This window comes from Sceloporus occidentalis, unplaced genomic scaffold (assembly GCF_023333645.1).
Source record: "Sceloporus occidentalis isolate IW3139 unplaced genomic scaffold, rSceOcc1.0.p SCAF_28, whole genome shotgun sequence".
NCBI classification, from domain to species: domain Eukaryota; kingdom Metazoa; phylum Chordata; class Lepidosauria; order Squamata; family Phrynosomatidae; genus Sceloporus; species Sceloporus occidentalis.
Genome location: NW_028317008.1, coordinates 5,860,182 through 5,885,941, shown reverse-complemented (window position 1 = coordinate 5,885,941; position 25,760 = coordinate 5,860,182). Strand labels below are relative to the sequence as shown.

General features: G+C 36.7%; 1 protein-coding gene across 1 annotated transcript in view; it reads right to left on the bottom strand.

Annotated features, from left to right (window-relative positions):
* LOC149299733 (stabilin-2-like) overlaps window positions 1-25,760 on the bottom strand; it is a 55,238-nt gene that overhangs the window by 14,077 nt on the left and 15,401 nt on the right. Inside the window, exons 12-52 of the mRNA XM_089486028.1 lie at window positions 25,164-25,243; window positions 24,529-24,678; window positions 24,265-24,408; window positions 24,109-24,171; window positions 23,908-24,024; window positions 23,083-23,136; window positions 22,327-22,407; window positions 21,947-22,099; window positions 21,682-21,744; window positions 20,088-20,183; window positions 19,549-19,635; window positions 18,297-18,408; window positions 17,644-17,824; window positions 17,136-17,229; window positions 16,537-16,692; window positions 16,221-16,316; window positions 15,191-15,286; window positions 15,016-15,063; window positions 13,662-13,798; window positions 13,375-13,489; window positions 12,670-12,747; window positions 12,249-12,347; window positions 12,005-12,112; window positions 11,380-11,511; window positions 10,793-10,921; window positions 10,562-10,615; window positions 9,897-9,992; window positions 9,141-9,336; window positions 8,266-8,361; window positions 7,544-7,589; window positions 6,788-6,864; window positions 6,157-6,282; window positions 5,513-5,586; window positions 5,340-5,411; window positions 5,090-5,209; window positions 3,648-3,695; window positions 2,359-2,442; window positions 1,673-1,819; window positions 1,032-1,172; window positions 659-718; window positions 14-190 (exon numbers count right to left, since the gene is read on the bottom strand). Coding sequence (XP_089342154.1) covers window positions 14-190; window positions 659-718; window positions 1,032-1,172; window positions 1,673-1,819; window positions 2,359-2,442; window positions 3,648-3,695; window positions 5,090-5,209; window positions 5,340-5,411; window positions 5,513-5,586; window positions 6,157-6,282; window positions 6,788-6,864; window positions 7,544-7,589; window positions 8,266-8,361; window positions 9,141-9,336; window positions 9,897-9,992; window positions 10,562-10,615; window positions 10,793-10,921; window positions 11,380-11,511; window positions 12,005-12,112; window positions 12,249-12,347; window positions 12,670-12,747; window positions 13,375-13,489; window positions 13,662-13,798; window positions 15,016-15,063; window positions 15,191-15,286; window positions 16,221-16,316; window positions 16,537-16,692; window positions 17,136-17,229; window positions 17,644-17,824; window positions 18,297-18,408; window positions 19,549-19,635; window positions 20,088-20,183; window positions 21,682-21,744; window positions 21,947-22,099; window positions 22,327-22,407; window positions 23,083-23,136; window positions 23,908-24,024; window positions 24,109-24,171; window positions 24,265-24,408; window positions 24,529-24,678; window positions 25,164-25,243 — 4,283 coding nt within the window. The remainder of the gene's footprint in view (window positions 1-13; window positions 191-658; window positions 719-1,031; window positions 1,173-1,672; window positions 1,820-2,358; window positions 2,443-3,647; window positions 3,696-5,089; window positions 5,210-5,339; window positions 5,412-5,512; window positions 5,587-6,156; window positions 6,283-6,787; window positions 6,865-7,543; window positions 7,590-8,265; window positions 8,362-9,140; window positions 9,337-9,896; window positions 9,993-10,561; window positions 10,616-10,792; window positions 10,922-11,379; window positions 11,512-12,004; window positions 12,113-12,248; window positions 12,348-12,669; window positions 12,748-13,374; window positions 13,490-13,661; window positions 13,799-15,015; window positions 15,064-15,190; window positions 15,287-16,220; window positions 16,317-16,536; window positions 16,693-17,135; window positions 17,230-17,643; window positions 17,825-18,296; window positions 18,409-19,548; window positions 19,636-20,087; window positions 20,184-21,681; window positions 21,745-21,946; window positions 22,100-22,326; window positions 22,408-23,082; window positions 23,137-23,907; window positions 24,025-24,108; window positions 24,172-24,264; window positions 24,409-24,528; window positions 24,679-25,163; window positions 25,244-25,760) is intronic.

The window sequence follows — 25,760 nt, the reverse complement described above, 5'->3', positions numbered from 1 at the left end:
CTAGTTTCCTCACCTGCTCATCTCTAATGATATGATACTTTAAGTATTGAGCAAGTTTGTCTTTGTTCTCATTGTTAAAGAGAAAATCATGCTGTTCTTTAGATAGATTTCTTAGTGTGTTATCTGTTGGCAAAAATATGGTAACCGGCCTGTGGATAGGATCATTAATAAGTGTCATCACATCCGTGTCCTGCAAAAGAAAAATATTATAATGAAAACATTGTACTCAATGGAATCAATATCATAAAAATGCAGTAATACATCTGTAATAACACAGTATAATAAAGATATAAAACATTTTAGATTTTCATTTATAAAGAACTAGTAGATCATAAATCAGGGCCTTAAAAACTGTAAGGACGTGTGCCTTTCGAAGCACTTTATTTACTAACTGTCCCCATCCGGAAAAAATCTTCCCATTGTCCATGATGTGTGTTTATATCTTGTATCTACTTTGTGTAGATGGTTGGCCCACAGCATGCAGTGACTTTGCACAACCCATTCCCCCTTGTCCATGATTTGTTACTAAACCTTTTGATGGACTACAACCAGTTTGCTGACTTTGTAAGCCAGTCAGATGTTACCATTACGGCGCATTGATTTGTGAGATCAAATTAAGCCTTTATAAATATAATAATTCTAAAAAAGGTTCTATTACCTGTATTAATTGGATCATGGTACCATACCCATGGGCTTCTGCGACCATAGTTAAATTGTCCTATAGAAAACAGTAGAAACATGTAAAAGTCACATAATGATGTCACTCATAAATGGATGGATTGTTTAAATCTTTAAGAATGTTTATTGTAGTAATACTGAATTCTGGCATAATTTGTCCAAGGATAGTTAGAACCGTAACCATCCTAAGAAACTGAGATACTACAAAAGACAGAGTGCCAAGACTTTTGAGAAAATCGCTGAGCAGGGGTCTCACAAATGGAGACGTTAGACAGCACACTCACAGAAAAGATTCGTTAACTTAGGGCACTTCATAGGTCTTGGAATTATAGAATATAAAAAGGAACACTTACCAATACTTTCCCATATTGGTTTTTCTTAAAGGATTGCATTTTCTGGGGAGCAAGTACTTTATTTATAGTGTATACAATCCCATTTGTAAACACCAACCCATCTGAAACTACTTTTGCGTCACCATTCAAGATCAAGGAATCCTGCAAAACAAGTTGTTTTAGGGATCACAAAATAACCATTTTAATAAACTGGAGGTATAAAGTCATGTCACACTTAATTGAGTTAAGATGATACAGTTTGTTTGAACTAAATAAAAATTAGATTTGCACCTTTCGTGACTGCCTTTTGTCAATGTCCCAGAGGGCCCAGACTAGGGCTCTGTGGATTTCCAACTATGGGGTAGGTGGCAGGGTGGTACAGGGTGGTGCAGTTCTGTACCATGGCTGGCATGGACATATCTTGCCACTCTATTACACATGTGTGTACTGCCAGATGATGCGTAGCCACAGAATATGACATAACTTCCTGGTGCTTGTTGCAATGTAACACACAGAAGTATAACCAAACACATGTGCTATGTGGTTTATGTCTTTTTCCATACTGATACAATTAAGCAGCGCTATTTTATATGTCTTTGTATAAGTATATGTATATACACATACGCTATATACAGTATATAAATATTTGATGCAGCAGTTACCGCTGAAGATGTAATTCTCAGAGGCTCTCCTTGGAGGGAAGTTGCAGCTGACATTGCTTTTAGGTCATCTTTAGTTAGCTGAGCACAATGTACGATGTGATACAGGAGGACTTGATCAATCATTCCTTTTGCTGTCCAGTCTTTGGTCTGTAAAATAATTTGTAAGTGTAAGAAAACATTGAAATCATTCAGCATCTTTAGCAAAGGGCAAAATTGCTACTTTTAGGTGGCATTATTAAACGCTCATTCACATCCACAAGGCAAGCCAGAAGACCTGCTATACATGGACTACGTAGAGCAAACGTACGCTATACTATACTCAGGACCGAGGTGCTGAAGCCATATAAACACTCATTGACAGCTGTTTTATACTTAATGGTACTCATCAGCATGAGGTTGGATACTGGCTGTTGGGTGGGCTTTTAGGCGACCACCATGGCAGAAGAGCGGGTGTAGCTTAATGTTATGTCAATTCCACCTAATGTCCAATCTACTGCTACTTCTTTTTGCCAATGTCCTGGCAATATTATTTTCTTAAAATGCCACAAATATTTAGTTAAATACCTGTAGTATTTTTGTTTGTGAGCACTTGGAGTGTAGATCAAACCCAAGAAAGAGCCCTTATTAGAATTGAATTGAGTGCGAGAATGAATTGCATTCCACTTCACACATTATTTCATACTTACACGTGGATCTTTTTTCAAAGTATCAGTCGATGGAACAAAGACTGTGAAAGGGCCAGGTCCGATAAGATCATTAAGGCTGTTTGACTGCAAAAGAAATTGGAAAGTAATGCAACAAGTTATGGTTTTCTAAATTGGACAGATTACACATTTAGGAAAGAAGTCATGAAATCCTACTGAATATTGAATCTTGATTATTGAGGTGAAACATCATCTTTAGAAATATTAACTTTTGGCTGTTTATCTGTCTTTTCTCTAAAAAAGCAGTTTAGTTATGTCAAGATAGTTTTGTATTTAGGTAGATCCCAGCTCCTGAAGTTGGGAGAGATAACTGAGAAACCGTGTCCCAATTCAAATAAGCACTTTAATAGCAATAACGTGTAAGTTAAATATACTAAAGCTGCTCAAGTTTATTAATTAAAAGTCAAGTTAACTGTTGAGTTAAAAAGTTACCTGACTCATAACATCTGCTTCTAGATTAGCCAAGGTAAAGTTTTCAATTTGGAACAATTTGAATGGCACGTCGACGTTAATGAACCCTCAACCTGTTATCGCTCCAGTAGACACAGCTGAGCTGCTGTCAAGTGAGCAGTAGGGTGAACGCTTTAGTAAAGTATTCGAGGATGCATATCAATTTTACATTCTGATGACCAATACAGGTAAAGTGCTCCCCCTGCACTGCGTAATTGGTTTCACTATATGCATTTATACATCTCGCACTTTGCAGGGAAACACTGAGCTCTGCTGGTCAGCAAAATGTGAAAATGACGTGTGTCCCGGCATACATAACCAATGTGGTCATCCTAGTAGGCAGCAGTTAATAAATGATCCACCTTCACTGCTGAGAGCCGGGATATGACGTCATATGGCAGTGTTTTGCATTTTAATAAGACATGGGATTGGGCAGAAATAAACTAATCGTGATTGTGTTAACGGGCTGTTTGGCGAGATCACTGAACTGACTTTTAACCGGCTCATTGAGCACTTTTGCAGCACGGAGCCTGAGTGCCCAGTAGGACCATTGGCTCCCTGTTATGCTGCAGAGAGGCTGATCTACTTTGGACCTGGGACCCGAATACGCCACTGACTCCAATGAGTGATATGTTACAGGCAATGCCAAAGTACTTGTACCTGCAAACATATGTCATGGAAAAGGTTTATGCCTAAGGCACATTTACTGAAATAGCTCCCAAAATCCTGTAGCTGCCAGCCCATGCTACATTATTATTTCACACACCGCATACATTTAGTCATTCTGAGAAGAATACAAATCAGTACCCCCTTTGCCTTACCTGTAAAAGGAAGTAAAATTCTGACATTTCTGGGTTCTTCCGCATTTCCTAAAAATAGAAAGAAAAAAAAAAGTAGAAAAATTACCTAAGGAAAAGGTAAGCAATACATTTCTAAAAATATAAATATACCGTATTTGCTCGATTATAAGACGAGGTTTTTTCAGAGCAAATGCTCTGAAAAATACCCCTCGTCTTATAATCGGGGTCGTCTTATAATCAGACCTCAAAGTCTGACTATGAGATGACTAAGATCCAGATCCCCCGCAGCTGCAGGGGACCTGGATCCTCCTGTCTCCCCCCCCCCCCCGCCCCACTTACCGGTACTTCAGAGTCCCCGGTGTGCAGCTGTCATGTAGCTGGGGCAGCGTGTAGACTCACGCTGCAGCCGGAAGGAGGCGTGGCTAGCAGCGGGGGTTGTCTGCGTGTATCGCGCAGACATTCCCCGGCTGTCAAAGATCAGATCAGAGTTCACCGGTGCGGCACCGACACCGACACCGCGCGGGGAACTCTGATCTCTGACAGCCGGGGAATGTCTGCGCGATGCACGCAGACAACCCCCGCTGCTAGCCACGCCTCCTTCCGGCTGCAGCGTGAGTCTACATGCTGCCCCAGCTACATGACAGGAGACTCAGAAGTACAGGTAAGTGGGGCGGGGGGAGGAGTGTTAAATGGGGGGGCATAAGGCATTTCTGGAGGCAGGGTGCTCTGTGAAATGCCTTTTAACCCCCTTAATGCCATTCTGCCTCCAGAAATGCCTTTTTAAACCTCTATACACCACTCTGCCTCCTGAAATGCCTTAAACCTCCCTATATGTCACTCTTCCCCATAATATGCCTTTTAACCAGAGTGGCATATAGGGTTAAAAGGCATATCATGGGGCACAGTGGCATTTAGAGGGTTAAAAGGCATATCATGGGGCACAGTGGCATATAGGGGGTATAAGGCCTTTCTGGGGCAGATGTGCATAACTGGGGGGCAGGTTGGAAAATAGAAGGAAATAAAACCAAAATATTTTTCTCAATCATAGCTTTTACTAAAAAAAATAGTTTACATGAATTAACATTTACTGGTAAAACTTTTTTCCTATAGGGTCGTCTTATATTCAGGCTTTTTCTTTTTTTCCTAAATTAATATTAAGATTTGGGGGGTCGTCTTATAATCAGGGTCGTCTTATAATCGAGCAAATCCGGTATTGCTGATTACAAATATTGGAATGGATAATGATAGATACCTATCTTTATATATTGTGATTATTAACCACATAAGTCATCGACAGACCTCTGTTATGGAATTGGAAATATGAAAAAAAAGATCATTTATGAACGCAAAGTTGATGTGTAAATATTGTAGAGAATAAAGTGAGACATGCAGAAAAAACTGTAAAGAAGTTTAACACTTAAAAACATATATAGCCCTGGGTGTATATTATTAACGTGTGTTACCTCGTAGATGTTTCCATTGCAGGTAATGCCATCGCCAATGTATTTGGATTTGCATCTACAGATTTTTTGTGCTGGTCCAGTATGGGTGCATGTGGCAAAGTCACTGCAGCCTCCATTTTTCTGACAAATAATAAATAATGTACCTTATTAGTCAACTGTATGCCAAGGATATATATATATATACAATATATACATAATTTAGTAAATCTTAAGTAATATGATATTTAATGAAATAATGCATTTGACTTACTGTCAGACATGGATTAATGGACGTGCATGTTTTACCATCTCCTGAATATCCTTGCAAACAGTTACAGGCTAACTACAAAAGTAAAAACCAAAGGAAGAATGAGAAAATGAGGTATTATGTTCATTTTTAATGTCACAGTTTACATAAAATTGTCATTATGAGGTATATTTTACCTTATTTGGCCCAGTTTTTGTGCATTCTGCATTTTTATCACATCCACCGTTATTTTTCATGCAAGGATCAATCTCTAAAGAGACAAATATATGTGAAACTTTATACTTGAATAACTATGCCTATTTGCACATCACTTTCATTTTTACAGGCTCCAAATCATCCACAAGCTATTTTAGGTCTTGCCGATATCAGTACATAACAATCTAGAACATCCAGACTTAATGCATTAAATTATTATTTTATCGCATCATCCACTCGTATGACACAACCACCCCCATAAACGTTAATTCTTTATATACTTGTTGCATAGAATTATTCCAATAATTAATGCACTCATGTCTATAGGTAATGTCGGCAGAAGCCCAAACTGAGAGTACAACAGGAGACGCTAAACACAACTGTCGGTGTTCTGTATGAGGCTACACAACTGAAGCGGAATATTGCTTTTCCAGTGTTACCCCTTTTTATTTATTTTAGAAGAAACATGTTAAGTTCAAGGTGGCATCACACGTTTTGGAGGTTACGATGTAGCTGACGGATTTCCACAAATAGCATCTCAAACTACAAGATTTCAGTACTATGACATGGGGTTTTTAATATGTGGCATTCTATTAGCTTGTTTGGATATGTAAAAAATCTTTACCAAGGCACACTATGCCATCCCCGGTGTACCCTTCTTTACAAATGCACATTCTACTTCCCGGCTTGGTTCTTCGACACTCTGCATCCACAGAGCAGCCACCGTTACTTGTCTCACATGCATCGATAGCTGAAACAAAATAGATTATTGTTTTCTTAGAAACTTAAAAACATAGAATGTGATCACAATCAATAATTTAGCCAATCTGGTCTGCAGAGGACTTGATTAATACAACATTTTGGGCTTGAGTTCATAGTAGCTATAGCAATTAACTAGAAAATGCAAACCAGGTCTCTACATAAACCACAAATTTTATAAATGCCCCAAATACACTACAGCACACACAGTCTATATGCATTTATTACTTATAAATATCCATACACATATTACAACTGTAGACCACCAGTGGGACATTAAGGTTGCAGCATGGTCATCATCTACGGTAGAAACAGCAGAAGTGACTGCAACCCTTTTTTATAATTGGTCATATAGTATAAAGTTAAAATAATTATTACCAGAGAATGTGTGCTCACATAGAAAAACCTGCACATTTCATATCACTCACAATTTCTATTCAGTGTATGATTAAAAGACACTATTTCACTATGTTTGAATCAAAATAAAAATGACCTACCTGAGCAGAATGTGCCATTTCCTTTAAAGCCTGCAGCACATTGGCAGTACCCAGTGCCATCCTCCTTAACAAGACAGCTAAGGAAAACAACAGCAAAACATATTTTTATAAAGTAACACATTTTTCCACAAGTATCCATAACTCTTGGTTTATACATTTCTGTTATTACACTCAGGCCCACTAAATATTCTGAGCTCCTAAAAAAGAGGGGCATTGGGAGAAGAAAGAAGGACTGAGGGATCTTTATGAGGAATGGGGAGGTATGCTATATAGAAGATATAGGTTTATTCAGTTGGATGAGTATTTGGGGCATACATTTGAATCGCTAGGTTTATGTAAATGATGAGGTGTTTTACCTCTTAAAAGACATCAAAGCCTTTAGTTCATCTAGCCAGGAGAGGGCTGTCAAGGTGGAGAGGTGGTCTGGCTGCTTGGGCCACTCTGGTTTAAAGACTCTGGGATAATGCCTTAAGAGTCATTAAGAGCCATTATGTGTTTTACTTGTTCTGCATATAACTACAGTGTTGTCTAGAGCAACAAGGACAAAATTATATTTTTAGAAGAATTCTAGGCATTCCATTTCAATTAATGTGTTTTGGATGAGACATTGGCCATGTTGTCCTTAAACTTTGCTTCGGGATGCTTTATTAGTGTGCCACTTGGCTGAAATCCCCTCCTCCCTCGGATGAATCTGGCCAGCCCTTCCCTGGATCTAGCCCCTAAATGTGTATTTGACAAGCAGTTACCATTACTTACTTAGCACTTGAATGGCAGGTCTTATTGCATTTATCATCTTTTATCACTGAAAAGTTACATTGAAAAAAGAAATATTATATTTTATTACAGCATTCAATGAACATACACCAAAACAAACATGATTCCTGCAGACTATGGTGAGATTTACTAAACAGAGAAAAAGTTATGATATAAATCTAAAAAAGAGGATACATAAAATAAGATTGGGGAAAAGTTCCAAGGGTGAATAAAACAAAAATGTATTTACACACTTTTAATTTGGTTTATTATTTAAAAAAGGAATACATTTAAGCCAACAGGTGTTACATGTGAGTAAGAATAGCCCATATCAGAGGAATGTATTCACAAAAGTTGGAGTTTGTGGTAGGAATTTAAATTCCAAGACTTCACTTATGGTTAAAGGGTCCATGAGCCACCGCAGAGTCAGACCTCAGACTCAGCTTGTTGAGCTATACACTAGCTGAGTTATATGTTAGATGTACTTTGCTAAGATGAACATGAATGTCAGACCTTTATAAGAAAGTGTACGAATATATCCCTACAAAGAGCAACACACTTTTTGTTCAGAAGTAGCATGAACTGCCACGGCTCACTCTTAAAGTCCTCCACAACAAGAAAGAAGTCAAACAAAATAATAATAATTAACATGAGGCTTTTGAGTGTTGCAGAAGCACCTTTTTGGAACATCTCAACACTTTTTGTTAAGATGACAATACACTTACCAGTGTCACAGTTAACCCCCTTCCAGCCAACATCACAGTCACAGGTTCCATCGCCATTGATTCCATCACTACATTTTCCGTTGACACAGGTACATTCTGCAAACAAATATTTCTTTTAGCGTAAAGACTTTAACCATCTTAACATGTGCACATCTTAGTGAATGGAAGTAATGCTGTACTAGTCACTGTAAGGTACATGTATCATATGGAGAGAAATCACATATGCCCACATGATCACAAGGTTCTACAAATAGGTAAGGGCTCAACAGCCAACCAGACATTAACCTACTGTGTTGTATAGCCAGGAGCACAATGCAACGGGAAAACTAATAACTGAATAAACCTTAGCAGATTTCTCAATGTATTCGTTCATTCGAAAGTTCAATCTCATAAAAGCAAAGTAGAACTTTCTTCAGATTTTGTGTCACATGCCAAACATTCCATGAAAAATGATGAATGATGCGGAACCCTATCTGATTAAAGCAGTTTTGGTCATTTAACAATAGACTATGAATGATGTTCACAAGACTGCATTTCATAAAGAAATAACTCAATTCAGCAGACTAGGTGGAAGAGGACCTTACAATCCTCCAGCTGTTATTTGGTAGACCACAACACTGTGCAAGAGAGGTGGCAAGAGAGACTTCTACAAAGGCATGAAAGTGGGCAAGACCTGGGTGTCTGCTATATCTTTAAACACAACAAAGACTACAGCGATAGGTTTCCTTCTCTCTATTGGACCCTCCACAGAAGTAAATGCACAAGTAACCTCTAGCATCTTGTTTTTGGTGTTGTGTGTCTGCTATATGTTGTCCTGTAGAAAATATGGTCCTTGTACACAAATAAATTATTAAAAATTGATGACTAGATGGTACCTTGACTACAGCGGGTTCCATATTTTCCCTTGATACACGTTTCACACGCAGTTCCGTTATATCCTTCCTCACACTGACATACCCCAGTGCTGTTAATACCATCCATGCAAATGCCGTTCCCAAAACACGGACTGCCGGGTTTGCCTGGACAAGTTAGGCATTGCTGGCCAAAAAAGCCTGGGCAACAGTCTCTGGTCTGTAAATACATTTATTAACAAACGAATGTAAGGATACTCTAGTCTTTAGCTACATTGGTGCAACTTGTATATGAAAATATTAAGTAGCATTTCTGATAGAAAGAGATATTCCTACATGTCTATATACACTACATCTGCATGTAGGAAAGAGACCATACACATCTTTTATCTATGACTGCTTAAATACGTGGTAATATAAATATAAAAAATAGAGACAAATTGTCCCAGCATATATGTTTTTTTTACTTTAACATTTAGTTAGCGCTCCAATATTTTGCTCAACAGATTATTTTTAACATAATTACTGCCAATATCTTTTCCTAACTTGATGAAATAAAGTACTGTATTTATGTTAAATTACGCATTACTGCCTAGTCGGAGTATCATATGTTTGTGTATATCTGTTTTCTAAAACAATAATGTTATGGATTACAATGCGTAACATAATAATATAACATCTTAAAATCAATTAATCTCCAACAACTAGCGTTTCATACAAGTAAAGAGCATAAATATACCCAAATATCAGAACATAAATAAAAAATGAGAAAATACTTACAATTAGTGTCTTGGAACATTTCACCTGACACCCAACATAGATGTATCTTTTTAATGCAGTATATTCGGTATATATGCAGGCCTTTTTTGCACTCATCTGCACAAATATATATAAATAAAAACATTATTAAGGGGGAGAAATATGTTCACAGTTTTGTACGCAACTAGAGCACCTAAAGAAAAATACCCAAAAATAAATAAACTTATCTGGTAAATATCTGGTGATATATCTGCATATATTTTTATTTTGTTTCAGTGATTATGGGCAAATATGAGGAGGTGCGCATTACCTTTTGTAAGCTGAATATTAGGTATGCTACCGACCTACTACTAAATCTGCTAAACGTCTAAGGCCTCAAAAATTCTCAGATTTAAAAAAAGAAAAGTTTTTTTGGGCTGATTACTGATAAAAGTGGCGATAAACGCCGTTACATTTTTTTATTAGAAGCCAACTGGAGGTCTTTTTAGTATGAGAGAGAGAGAATGAAGTCTGCTAGGCCTGATCTAAGGCAGTCCTGATGGGACTCGATGGATAGCAGAATGCATACACGCACATGGGTACAATTTTTAGCACACATTTTTTATACAACTGCAAAAACCACAACAGGTTAAGGACAAAAATATTTTAGAATACTGTAAACTACAGCTGTAGTTCAGACTTACCACTGGTTGAGTGTTTACCGGACAGATTGGTGTGGATTTACAATTAGAACAGGCGCTCTTTAAAAAACAAACAAAACAACACAATGTTACTTTTATAACGCTACTTTATTACCTTGAAATCTAGAGCCATTAACAACTCGGTCCCTTCTACATATCACTACTCCCATATCCAAATACTCTTCAAATTACTCATGATAAAGAATTTTGCTAAACAATACAATAAAACAAGGTTACCATAGAAATAGTAGTGTCATTAGAGTCACATCTGTTCTTTTGGATTTCCAAAACCTTCCCAACTCCATGAATAACACCCTTGTTGGTTGCTACTTCAGCATAATTTACCAGCGCATCATTAACGTACACCTAAAGACAGAATGAAAACGTAAAAATATAAAATGATGGGTTTAACAGGAAATATTAACATTTTATTTTCCTGATTACATGCTGCACCTACAGCTTTTGAAATACTTCAAACATTTATTAAACCTATGGCTGGCATGCTTTGTTTTTCAGTCACTGTTTTTTGAAGATATTTCGTTTAAAAGTAGGGGACAGTTTTATCTCAAAGAAGCTGCAGTTTGTAGCAAAAGGTAGGAACACTAGCTTATCTAATTAATTTTCTGCATTGAAGTTATCTGCCTTCTCTTGCCCCCTCTTTATAACACGTTGAGCTGATCTAAAGGGGGTTTATTTTAATTTGTAAACATTATTCATTTTTCTGAAAATTCCAGTTCTGAAGCCATCCAGTCATTTTTTGATGAAACAATTCTGGCAATGATCATAGAAGATAGTGTAACATCCATTTCTCTGGTTTCCATCACCTGGTCGTTCTGAGTCAAAAACCCAACTTGGAATGAGAATCCCAGCATTGTTTCACGATGCATGCCATTATGGAGATCATTCTTCAGAAGTTGCTGACCAAGTATGATGTGATATCGCATTGTGTCTTCATCCTAAATCAATAACAAGCAATAAAGCCGGTGTTTTTTCCCCCTGTTTTTATTTTACCATGTTTGTCCATATTATCTGGCACATTTTATAACTCTAAAACATATAAACTGAATAATTCAATAATAACTAATTTAGCATTTTTATTACTATTACTGATATTATTTGCAATGTATCCTTTTCCATAGGACAGATGGGCATTCTGGAAACTATGTTCTTCAAGGCATCTAAGGCTGGGCTAGTATGAATTTATGGGTTTCCTGAGAAGAAAAATTAAGGCTGCTGACCTGTCCTGCCTGTCAGGAACACCCACAGAGTCAAGCTTCAAGGGACACTTGATCAAGGCTTTTTAAAGGTGGATTTTGAAAAGTATGTTAATATGGTCATCAATAATCGAAACATTCTGTTAATATCTATCAATTAGTGTTAACAGATGGGGCATTCTTTTTATGACCACAGAGAAATCATGGAGGAAAACTGGTGAAAAAACATATATACCATAGTTGCTGGACTTTTGCTGCGAATATACTCGTTAATTGCATGGTTATTAGGTGCAAATACTGTGTACGAATCAGCAGCTTCAATCTCTTCTGCCAGTTTGTATTCCTAAAGAGAAAAAAAAGCCAGGAATGATTAAAGTGTAATTGTATTTAATTAATTAACATGAAAATGTGCATGTTTTGGAAGGCGTTTCAGATTTTTTGTGTGAACGGTAAAGAAACTCATAGAAAGCAATACTTACATTAACATAACTCCGAAAAATGGAATAATCAGGCATCTGGTCTAATCTAGCCATAAGGTCTGGTATCGATGAAGCCATAAGAGGGAGAGGTGTCAATACCTGCAAATAGTACATTACTAAGAATTCGTTTTGCTGGCAACATCTGCACATTGGATATTAAACATAAATGTCCCGTTAATGCTTGTTGCCTGCCTTTTCTTGCCTCTGGCATGGCAGTAACATATTTGCTCTGTTAACCAGTACCTCGCTTAAGTATGATCAAACCTGTACCAATGCAGTTCATTTGTTAAATTATTAATTTGGCAAAGTTTCAAATAGGAAAACTACAAACAGGACATCTCCAGTGATCTAAACCTCACTGTCAAAAAAGGATATTGTTATCAATTATGTGAGTAAACCAAGTTTGCATTATAAGACACACCTTGTCAATAAGATGCACAACCCCATTTTTAGCAACCACATCTCCAACGACAAAGTTTGCTCCTCCAATAGAGATACTCTGCAACAGAAAATGTATTATATTGGTCAGACTGGGGCAAATAAATGTTATAGCATTAAATGGCTGGTTTGGAGTGGCAGAAACTGCATTTCAATACTAGCTGGGCGAATACAATGAAATAATCCTGAATCTAATATGATGTCCAATAATCTGGACAGCAAACCACAGTGATATTGTTTTCTTAGTTTATACAATGTCATTGGGATATTATAATATTTTATTATACAGCAGGGGGTGGCAACATTTAGCCTGGGGGCAAAAGTAGTCCACAACCTATGTGTTAAACAACAGACTTAGTGTACACATTCATCAAGAAGATCCATAATGGATCCATAAAAGAGTCAATAAGGATCAAGTCAAACTGTAGATTTTGCATAGAACCTGCGTTATACCAGAAACCCCAGTGGCTATATGTAAAACACAACAAGGTAATTTTGACAGTGGCCCAAAATCTTTAAACTGAAGCAGCCCAAGGAACAACTACACCCCTGCTTGCCAGCACTCCACTTTTATAAATGGAGGAGTAACACTTCTTGATGAACTTCAGTGGTTAATAACTCATTGTTATCATACTAATGCTTATAAATATGGCATTAAATTGCATTTGAAAAAAATGCTCTGATTTACCCCATTTTCATTGGAAAGCTGCAAGTAATTACTACGTAGAGAGGTAGCCAGCAAGTCAGATGTAGATAAATTCTTTAAGTCCTGGACGCGATAGACACCAGATATTATATGGTACCTGCACGTAAAATTAATGACAAAAATGGTTACATGGATTTTCTGTGTCTCGTCTAAAATGTTTTAGCGAATGCAAGTGTGACATAGGAGAAACAATAGTGCAGATGGATACAGACTATGATTTCCATACGCAGACTACGGTCAGTATAAAAATAATGGGCATTGATAGTTACTTTAGCAATGCTGGTGCATTTTCTTTCGCCGTCCAGTAGGCTTTGTCCTGCTGATTCATATTATCGAAAGCTTGCACGGATGGCACTAGCACAGTGACGTTAGCTGATTGAGTAAGCATTGATAATATGGATGGGTCCTGTACAGGAAAAAGAGACAACAATTCTCTATATTATTATTTGTTTACCACAAAGCAGTTTTTGGGAATCACCTATATACACCTATTAAACAACACCATACAACACTGAACATAAAATGGAAGCACTTCAGATATGCAAAGGTAAGACTCTGTGTTAATCCTATTAGATTACAATACGGTGATACAAAATGATTGATAAAAATCAACAGATGTCCCATATTTTTCATTTTTTACTTTAATGGTTTTATAATGTGAAGATGCTAAAGCAGATTATTACAAAAATACAAGATTACATTCTAAAGAGTATAATTATAATAAATTATCACTCATAAAAACCTAGAAGAAGAAGTGCTTTTCGCATAGCTATTATTCAAACTACCTAGAGCCCAAACTTTCCATTTGTACAATAATTTCCCATTCTGACGTCCTCTACCCTTCTCCTTCCACCTTTACAAAGGTTGCCAGAACCAATGAACAACAATTCAATGTAACAAAAGAGCCAGAGTAATTTAGGGTAAAATTAACATGAAAATCCCAAAAGCAAGAAGATGACTACTCCCACTGGTATAAATATATGGTGGATTGGGAATACATAGAAGTTTCTTATTTTTAATCTGTAAACACCAACACATGCAACATGGATTGCTGTTTAAATCCAACAGACAGCGAAAGGAGCCGGCATTCTGAGGAGTGATAAAGCCAGCCTGTGAGATCCAAAGCTTCCAGACTACAACAGATGGCTCAGTCAAAGGAAGGTACTCAAGCACGACCTCCACCAAGGGCCTCACCATTACCCCAGGTGGCTTCCCAATATCTGGGGAGGTGATTCAGATGGGGGGTTGATTTAGATATAGTTGTTGATTTGCTGTGTACCTCAATGTTATTGAAATGTTCATACTGTTTTAAACATACGTACAGGCTACATTTTTGAAGAGAACTTTATATTATAGTGTCTGTGATTCTTGTGTCCTGTGTGATGTATATGTCCTAGTATAATACTCAGGAGTACTACTAGGTGGACGCACTGCCAAACTGCTATATTAACCCCTTACTCTCAGCTGTGTGGTAGCCAGGATCTCCTGTAGGCGCCAGCCATCGTGTAGACACCTTCCAGGATATCAGGCCCAAGACAAAAATCATTTTCTTCAAACTTATGTCACATCAGACATCTCTAAGGTACAATTGGAAGCCTGTACCATTAATCAGTTTTTACTTACTTGAATCTGTTTCCAGAATTCAGAAGCTTGTGGAAGGGATGAAATCACCTAAAAAAAAGTTATTTGTTTTAAAAACACCAGTAACGATACTGAGAAAAGAACGCAGTTGGGTCGCTCTTAACATGTGTTTGTCACGTGTAGAATAGTATACTTTGACCATGTAGTTGAAACTTACATCTGCTACACTTCCAAAACATGTAGTACCGTCACCTTCATAGCCTTCTCGACATACACACTCCCAAAATCCTGATGGCATTTTCTGACAACTTGCCTAGAATTAAACATGTTGTTGAATGTTGTGCAATCCTAGAGGTTTTTTTTTTACAAAGAATTATTGAAATACGTTTTATTATAATAGCTCCACGATTGCTGTTGGAGTCTTTGCAAATGTATAACGCCTATTATAACAACAATTCACACCGTTTCAATCTGCATTAACTCCTAACTCTTTTGGAGAGCACAGTGAGATTGCTCATTCACAAATAGTTGAGTTTCGTTTTGCCCTCGGTTGCTACATAAGCAAACTCCACAAAAGGGAAGGCGAGACAAAACTAAAAGCCCTCTGGAAATCTAACAGACTGAGTAACTTGGCTGGCAAATTTGACAGCCACCTCAACGGCTGTAAAGGCTCAACAGTGCTTGACAGCAGCTCAACAGAGTGTAGTTCAACGCAACTCGGGATACTTGAAACGCCAAACTTGATAACAATCATCTTAACACCATTTTTGCATCTATTGAATGGGTTTTTTACCGTTCAAGATTGCAGCACTGTTGTTATAGCTCAGTCAATGTGCCACCTGTAATACATCCCAACGCTGCAGGAACATTGCATCGGTTCCTATGACAATTGCCTTGTTGTCTCAAAGGTGCTTTTTATATATGATTGCCGTTATGACGTGTAGTGTATTGATAAGGGGTGTGTATGACTACACTGTATCTGGACTACTTTTGTTTCTGAACACAACTCCTGGGCTGGTATAACAGACACCGTATAAGAACGTTAGTAACATGACTGGTGAGCTGTATTTTCTACCTTCAAATGTCTAGGACTTTATCTCCAGTATTGTTTATATATATATATTTTTTTATATTGGGATAGTTTTATATATTGTGGGTGTCAAGACATGTAACAAATGAACATATAATGATATGATAAATTAGAAACCTCCATTAAACATGTTAAAAGTTCTAAAACTGAAACTTACCAAGAAATGACACTTATTTTTCTCCTCCAGGCATGCATTTATTGGTTCACATTCAACACCATTTCCTCTGAATCCTTTGTTGCACTCACAGTCGCTCTATGAAATAGACAGTAATAGATAGTTCACAAATATCACCAGTGCTCACTTGGAAGAATTTCCACCATCTTGCAACCACAATAATATTATTGACATAATAGGTATTAGTTACCAGTACTGCCCTAGCTTAAGTTTCTTCACAGCACCTAATCATATTAAAATTAGCAGTAATTAAACTGAGTTCTTTTGTTGTTCTTTTTTATATTTTCTTATTTTTTACCTGGCCTGGGCCAATATATACACAGGAAGCATTTTCATGGCAGCCTCCATGGGCTTGGAGACAATTATTGATCTCTGAGCAGTCCAGTCCATCTCCTGTCCATCCAGTGCGACACACACACTTGTGCTGTGCCGGGCCCGTCTGAATGCATTCAGCCTGTTATAATACAACAAAAGTCAAATGTAAAGGTTTGACAAGGAATGAACCTTTGAATTTACAAAGGCTTAACGAAGGCAAAAACAGGAGAATTGCTTATGGGAGATTGTAAATGCTTTAGCAGGTCTGAGCTTTTGGCTGAAATTACTCAATTTTCTTTAATGGTGTGAATGTGTGTCACCAAATATATAGATTGTGAAACGTCTTGTAGAAACAATATTTGTAATCATACAAATATAATAAATTATTGAATCCTTTTCATCTGGGTCACTTCAGGGTGATGACCTAGTTTTTCTGCATGAATATTAGCTGAACAACATCAGTGATGCTACACTCGTAGGTAAATTGAGATTACACACTGATGCAGCAATACGTTTCCAAGTTATACAGGTGGAGTGTAGCTGTAATAAGAACCTTTCCGTGCTGTAGCTTGGTATACTTACATTAACATTGCACACCTGCCCGCTTGAAGTAGAGCAGGGATTTGATTCTTTGCAAAATGTTCCATCTCCTTCATACCCAGGCTTGCAAACACAGCTGGAAGATAAACATTTGTAAATTCATGTATGATGCTTATTAAGGCCATAACTTCCACGGGGCCAGAAGGTCAACTGACATGCTAATCCTGGCTCCTTCATGCCTTCACTTCATGCTTCCCCATACAACATTGTCTTGTTCTTCTTCTGCTTTTCTACATAAGGCAATGTATAATTTCTATGGATTAACGGTAAACACATGCAAAACAGATGCACATGCACTAGATGAATTTAGAAGAGCAGAAACATCACATATTCTGCAAAACAAATTCACAGCTATATTTAACTATTTGGAGCATTACTTATTTCATCATAAGCACCCCCTATATACGTGGGATCATAAGCAGAACCAGAGAAAGTAGTACATGGAGCCAGTTCACAGTTACAGATAAATGCCGTTTGGGTGGAAAAGTACCTTGGAGTCCCATTGCTAAATTCGCAGTCTGCATGTGCGTGGCAGAAAGTAAACAAAGGACCACATGGAGTTGTCTTCTTGTCACAAAATTTCCCAGCATATCCATTCAGGCAAGAATCAGGTAGGCAGCTCCCATCACTGTCTACATGGTTATTACATCTTCCATGGACACAGGGACATTCTAGTTCCAAGAAATATAGACATTAAGATATACATTCCAGCAGCTCCATTGGCCATAGGGATTCTTGCTTTATGGTGGCATGGCTAAGGCCAGGACATCAATTTTCTAGATTACTTTCATGCAGCATTTATATCCATATTTAGGTAACTGCATAATGTATATGATCACACTTTGTTAAATTGTACTAATGCATTAGTCTTAAATGAACAGTCTAGTCTGTTGTTTTTACTTTTTCTGATGCACATGCATTCCAGATGGGTAATTTGACTTGGGCCCCAAGGAGTGTTAATCCAGCTCTCACGCGAGAATACATTTAATAGGAAAATAGGGCTGTAGTCACCTTTAATATTTAAGAAAGCAGATGAATTACGTAAATTAGTAATCTTAGTGCCGATACATTTACCACTCAGTTGTAAGAAGGAAAACACAAAAGACAAAGTGTAACTGAAACCAAAACACCATTGTTACTTACTTTTGTCACATCGGATTCCATATTTGTTACTTTCAAAACAACGTCTACAGTCTGATCCACTGAACGCGGCTTCACAAACACAAGTACCATTCCCAGTAATGCTGTCCATGCACTGGGAAAATCACAACAGCAGCACGTCACTAAACACGTATGCATTTGTATGACATTTGTATCCCGACAGTCCAGTAATAATAATATCTGGACATCTTTACAAATAAGGCTACAATATCAATAAGTACTTTCTAGACTAGATTTGCTACTTTTGAGGATTGTGTCTGATTGTATAGTTTAAGTATCACAAATATTACATAGTAATTATAGTTGACCCCCCAACGAAAAAACACCAATCATTAAAGTATTTTAACACCAAATGTAATCTTAGTTTCTAGGGGCATTTTAGACATATATTCATCTACTCTGCTGTTCCACCTGCTCTGTTAAGTTTCAAATGTTTGTAACTAAGTGAAACATTGGAAACATAGTTTTAGTACTGTGAAACGTTTACTTAATCATAGACTTACATAAGTCCATGAGAACAGGGTCTTCTTCATCTGTACCTTAACGTGTGTCAATGTTCTTGTCAGTTTTAATTGTTGATTTCCATTATTATTATTATGTTTTATTTATATAGTGCCAACAATTTACGCAGCGCTTAATACAATACATATATTCAAGGGCTATGACAAGACGAGAATTGACAGACAAACCGATACATTAGGTGGAGAGAGCCCTGCTCGCAAGCTTACATTCTCCCCTATTGTAACAGAACTTCAGAGCCTACTGGCCCTCCATAAGTGTAATTTAACCCTTTTAAATTTGTGTTTTATAGGAATAAACCATGAGAGGAAAGCTGTTCCACCTACTCTGCTGAATGTAACATCTTCGTAAGCAAATGCATCAATAGATATCCTTTCCAAATTGAACAGCATGTTGGGTTTGGGATTATAGGGAAAATGCAAGCACATGTGCACATCACATTGCATGGATAAATAAAGGAAGCACCTTCTGGATTATTAAAGTTGAGGAAATATAATTAAGGAATCACCTATAAAATATGGCAACAACAGTCATGGTAACAACTTGGTTTTGTATAATTACTATAACTAATTATTGACTTATACAGCGCCATCATATTCTACAGCACAATACAAGGCAACAGAACAGAACAAGTTGTTATGTTGGACTCAAAGAAACAAAAGGTTAAGAGGGACCTACTAAAATGAACTTAAAATAGAGAAGATAAGGTACATACCTCTCCATTGCCAGAGCATGGGTTGATGAAACCTCCTGGGCATGGAATGCAGTCCGGACCATAGAAACCTTTACAACATTGGGGTACCTGCAATGAAAACGACACTGGCTGACTATAATTATGTTTTTATATTAGTATTTCCAGCTTTCATGTTTTTGGACAAGGGCTTCCATAATGATGGGCTTCAAGCCTGCTTTTCATTTTCAAAGTAAGTAATATTAGTGCAAAACTATTGGGAAAAGTAGAAAAAGTATGGCTTTGTCAGTAATGTATGTTTCTGGCTGTATTACACACGTCTGTGGTGGGGGGGGGGATTGGGCAGCCTTATGGTGGAAGTGCAAACACATTTATGCATCAGTGACCACAGCTTGATGTTTTAACACAAGATAATAGGGACTGCATAAAACACTCAAAAAGATATTTGGGTAAAATAAAAGAGAAAAATGAGAATAGATTTAGGACTGGATAACAGACAGTGAGGAGTTAGAGGAAGAAATCCAGTCTGTATGTAGATTTTTTATTTAAATGTCATTATTTACCTTAACTGTTGCATTGCAGTACCTAGAGCATCCAAGCAGAGAATAGTCACTATCCATTACAGTGGTTCTGCGGAAGCATTTTGTGCTGAAAATACTCTGGAATTTAAAAACAAAAATTACTTTAAAAACGTAGTACTCCTATTTCAATTATGTAATCTTCTTAATATCAGTAAAATAAGCAACTGTTTGCTGTGACACCTCTTGTTAACTCTCCATGGCTCATTAACTTTACCAACAACGTTAGCCATTTGTGGTCCAAAAAATAGAAGTAACAACATAAAAAACTATTCTTGAATGGATTTTATAGACTGTAAATCAGATATCCGATTGTTTCTGTATACCGGATATACCTTGATAACAGCACCCGAAAAACAGTTTATTTATGTTGGTCACCAGTGTATAATCCATTTTTACTCAGGTAGGTTAAATATATTGCTTCACATGTCCTATATTAGGACAACAATGTGAGTTTTTACTTGTGTGCTGTTGACATCATTTTGCTGAGACTATGGAGCCTTGAAAAACGAATGCATCAAGCAACATGAACGGTTACAGGTAGGAGGGTTTGTGACTTAGGATGCCATATTTAATTCTTTAGCCTTTTTCTGTCTTTACTGTGCAGGGAATTCCAGAACACAGTGGGCTAAGCTTTTTAATGTACTAGATAATAAAGCCTGTGGTACCACAGACACAGTGGACAGAATTCTTACATATCAAAAATATCTTACATTTAGGTTATAAACTGTTTTGCTTGAGGGTGCCAAGCAACCCTGAGTGACAGTATGAAGAATTTTCACCTGGACTACCTTTTCAGCTGTAGCTCTAGAAAAACTGACTTACAATTGTCCCAGACTTAATATGGGTTTGGACAAATATATTCCAGCCTTTCTTAAAGCCTGAGCTCATTGCAAAACTTAAACAGACTCGAAATGTAATTCTATTAATCTAAGGGTGTCAAATTGATACAAGGAATAAAGAAAGCATCTCCTTTGGTACTGCCATTCAGAACCTCGGCGTATTTAACATGTTTAGCTACTTTGTTTTTTACTTGTAGCTGCATTCCGTTCACTAAGCCTTACTTTCAAACGTAATTTATACGGAGGCATGTCTGAAGATATCAATGTGTTTAAAAAATCCTCTGGAAAGCTTTTCCTGCTTATCATCGGTCAACTTGGTATCCATGCTACTGTAAACAACAGTGTCTCCTTCCAGTCTATTAAGTACATCTTCGGGAAGATTATTTTTGGGGAACAACAGTGCATTTCCACTATATTCACATGTTTAATTGTGACATTAATTTAGCTTTAAAAAGGTGTTAATGAGCTCTTCCATTTAAAAAAATGCGATGACATACTGTGTTAGTCACTTAGTTACCCAAGTCTGTCTTATACTGATGGAGTTATACGGAACTTCACCCTGTGAGCCTTTGACAGGAAAGAGGAAATAATAGATCTTATTTTTGAATGTCTTTCAAAGGTGGATGGGGTGGGGGTATAATGTTTGCATAATGCAAACAATGTCTGTTTAGGTTTTTGGTTGACATGAAATAGTCCAACATGAAGAATAGTAACAAATAGTAAACATTTCTTCTTACAAGATGTTCTGAACCCTTAGGGCATATACTGTAAAATGACATCGTGCAAGACACACAGGATCCCTAGGAGATAAACACAAAATGAAAACAGAAATTAGATACATACCCAAGCCAGCATTATAATACTACACAAATTCAGTATATTGTGTAAATATGGTACCTTTGAAAGCTATAATATAAACAAGTGCTGTACAAATGTTATATATATATAATGCATAAACACACACACACATATATATATATAAACTGTATGTATTTTACATACTCGTTGTATTTCATATCTTGTCTCATCACATCTGTGTGGCAGGATGGGCAATATTGATGACGGAATAAGGACACCATCCAGAGTATAAATGCGCCCATTTTTTGCAGCAACATCAACTTCTTCAACATTTTGCCCATTTACTAGAATCCGGCCCTTTAAAGAAAGAAAAAGAAAGAAAAATACATGCAATGTCAAATTGGGTAGCTCCAGCTTATTCATTATACATCCCACTACCTGGCACACAGGTCGGGAGCACCTGCTCATCCTGGTTAAGATGAAGTCCAGGATAACAATGTCATAAAAATACTTATCTTTAGTAAACTTTAAACTTCAACCAGAGCATTACTTTTGAAGAATATCAGTACAATGTCGATACTTACATTGCTAGTTGTATTGAACTGGACTAGTTGGTTAGCCATGGTCATAATGCTATTTGATGAAATGATGTTGGCAACATCCAGCTAAGAAAAACACATGGAATTAATCCATAAATAAACATGATACACTAAATGCATAACAAAACATGAGCTTGTGAGTCATGGAACCAAATAAATGCATCTATGAATGAGCTAGAGTTCTCCTGTATCTTTTATATATATATATATATATATATATATATATATATATATACACACTAATTGCTGGACAAATATTGTCTTCCCAACACTTCCACAACTACCAGATAAACCATAAAGCTGGGTTATTCATAAAATCACCATTAAACTACCAATGTTTGAGAGACTCTAGACATGTGCCTATTTTACCTAATAGATAATCCACCACTGCATACTAGGTGTGTAATGCACAGTACAGACGCTACTCATTTATTATTAATCAGGGAGTATATATAATTATTATTGACTGTTGGCTTTTAGTGCAGAGCTCCATGGCCATACAAAGAGTTATAAAATCAAGGTCAAAGTTGTGAGTCTCTTCATCACCTCTTCCATGCCCTTTAATTTATCTAGCACTCCCATCGTATTACATTTTACCCTCATTATTTTACTTAGACCTCCTTACAAATTTCCATTTAATATTTTGGGGCAAATATTCCCTTTTGGCCCATGAGTGGATTCAGATGGACAGCTCAGACTTTCCATATCCAGTTGTGGTAAATCATCAGGCTGTATACTTACCTCAGCTGGAGTGATAATATGGTATCGCAGTAATTCCAGACGTTTTCGGGAGCCCTAAATAAATAAGCATTAATTGTAATTGCTTAAATTGTGTGTAATCTTCTATACAACATTCTATGGTAACATTCAGCCTGGGGGCAAGTTCAGGTAAATGGCCCATTATTAAACATTCTAAGACAGCAGGATCAATGTGTACTATGCAGTCCTGCCCAAAATACATTTACAGAAAGAGGATGCATTGAAAGCCATTAAAGGAGCACATAAAGAATCCATGTCATAATGTGAGTCCTTGTTACTCTGGTCACCGTGGTGGATACATGGGAAACTGCGTGTAGAACACAAAAAGCTTCAGTGGCCCAAAAAGTTTCAATAAGGACAGCCCTGGGGGGAGCAATATCCCCCCGCCCTTTACAAAAACACTATGAAGAACAAAAATGGTTAACTGAATACAGCTCATGTTCTTACCCTAACCCAACATTACAAGAAATAGTCAAAAAAACATGCTTTTTGAAGTAATTCTGTTGAAAGTGGACTAAAGATATTATGACATAACAAAACACCAGAAAAGTGTGTTTAGCAATAAATAAATGTAATACATTAAAATGAAACATATTTTTATTATTGCATTTTAGTTAGTGAATCATCCTGAAGAGCCTTGATATATATTATATTATATATACTATATCTAAAACATACCCAAATATAAAAGTAATGAACATGGCAACCATATTTTAAGACAATAGTTATTCCCTTATTTGGATAATGAAATGTATGCAGATAAAGATATCTAAGAAAAATGTAATAAGAATATATATTTTTTTTTACCTGTTTGGAAAGCAGATATTCTAGAGTTTCATTTCCCATTTTAGACAGGGGTTCATTATTAGGAACAAATATGGTATATGGTCCATCCTTCTCCAAAACTGGTCCCAAGTTTGATTTCTGTTAAATCATACATCAGCAGTTATTAAATATTTTAGGAGTGTTTGGAACTTCAAGCCTTTCTACACAACACCACTGTCTCACCTCTAAGAGCATCCTGAACGTATTGTATCTACCATTGTCCTGTAGAATTTTCATTATTGACTCCTAAACAAGCCAACAGAAAATGTTTTAGTTTAAGCACAGTGCAAGCTACATTTAAGATATTCTCTGACGGTCCCAGAATGAGGAATGTCTTACCTTTTTGTTGCTCTCCAGGGTTGGTTCCACAAAGTCCAAGGTTTTATCAATTATATGCAAGATCCCGTTGGAAGCAATTATGTTTTCCTGTAGTACTTTCGCCTTCTTCTTACCTCCATGAATCCTTATCCTAAACAAATTGTCCTGTGCACAGTACACATTCATGTTATAACGTGCACTCTTTATTTTTCACTTGAAAGACCACTTTTATGCCCATCAGCTTGTTTACATTCATATACATTATTTAAGTTCCTATGTTCTTACCGAATTCAAGACTGTTACATCGCCAGACTTCCCAGTTAATGTGTAAATGATATCGGTCTTATTCAATATATCAGCACTTAACTGGCCAGCAATAATGTGAAGTTTTATAAAATACAACATGTTCTCCTTGTTTGCTTTAAGATTAGTTACCTGTAATAGAAGCATATTGATTAGAACAGGTCACGTCAATCATATGAAACGTCTATTGCTAGAAACTGATGTGCACCCAGTCCAAGAAAAATATTTTGGACTTTTACAATTGCATCTACCCCAATGTAATAATTCGTAATGTTCATATTTGACAACTCTGTGAGTTGATAATGAGTTTGCCCAACAGAATTAGTAATTTAATGTTTCCATTACTGGATATCATAAAAGCACTATATGATAATGTGTTCAATGCTCTTGGGGAGGTGGCCACAAAATCACAAGCTTCAAATACACTAAGCTGATGGGTTCTTTACCACTTGTTTTCACTTTGACTATAGAGGCAAAATGCTGTTGATAGAAGCTTCCTTAAGTGAAATGTAGACCGCAGTAGGTATTTGTTTATGACTTCTACAATTCCTACAATGATTTACCAAAATGCATTTCTTTTTCAATGAAAGCCATAGATCTAAAGCACAATAACTTACATCTTTCCCTTTAATTCCTTTGTTTATTGGTACCAGTACTGTAAATGGGCCCATGGTAGAGAGTGGCCATGAGTAGGCATCTTTGTAAGAGATAGAGAAAAAAAATGTCACTGTTACATATATTTATTTAAGGATTGTGATCCACTTTTTATGTACACAATTGTGGCATGGTTGGAACATTCATTTTTTTTTTTTTTAAAATAGACAATTGGCAAGCTAATTTCTTAAAAACTAAACTAAAAAGTTTCATTAAATAAATAATAAAATTAAATGAATAATGCCAATGCTATTAGTTGTTTTATCCATTCCGAGCAGGATGTAGAAGCTTTGTTTAAGTGGTATGGCTATAGGTTATATAGAAATAGATAGTTATATGTAAACTAAACGAATGCTTGTGATCACAGGTTACTTTAAAAGAAGATAATAATGATATCAGCTTAGTATCTCTCATATCCTCTGGGGAGACCATTAGAGCAGCAGGGACCCTAATGTTCTACTAATGTACTTGGTAGCTCCACATAGCTATAGTTGTTTTAAGGCTCGCTAAAACGTTTATCATAATTATGATATTGTGAATTTTCTTCTGCATAAAGTGTA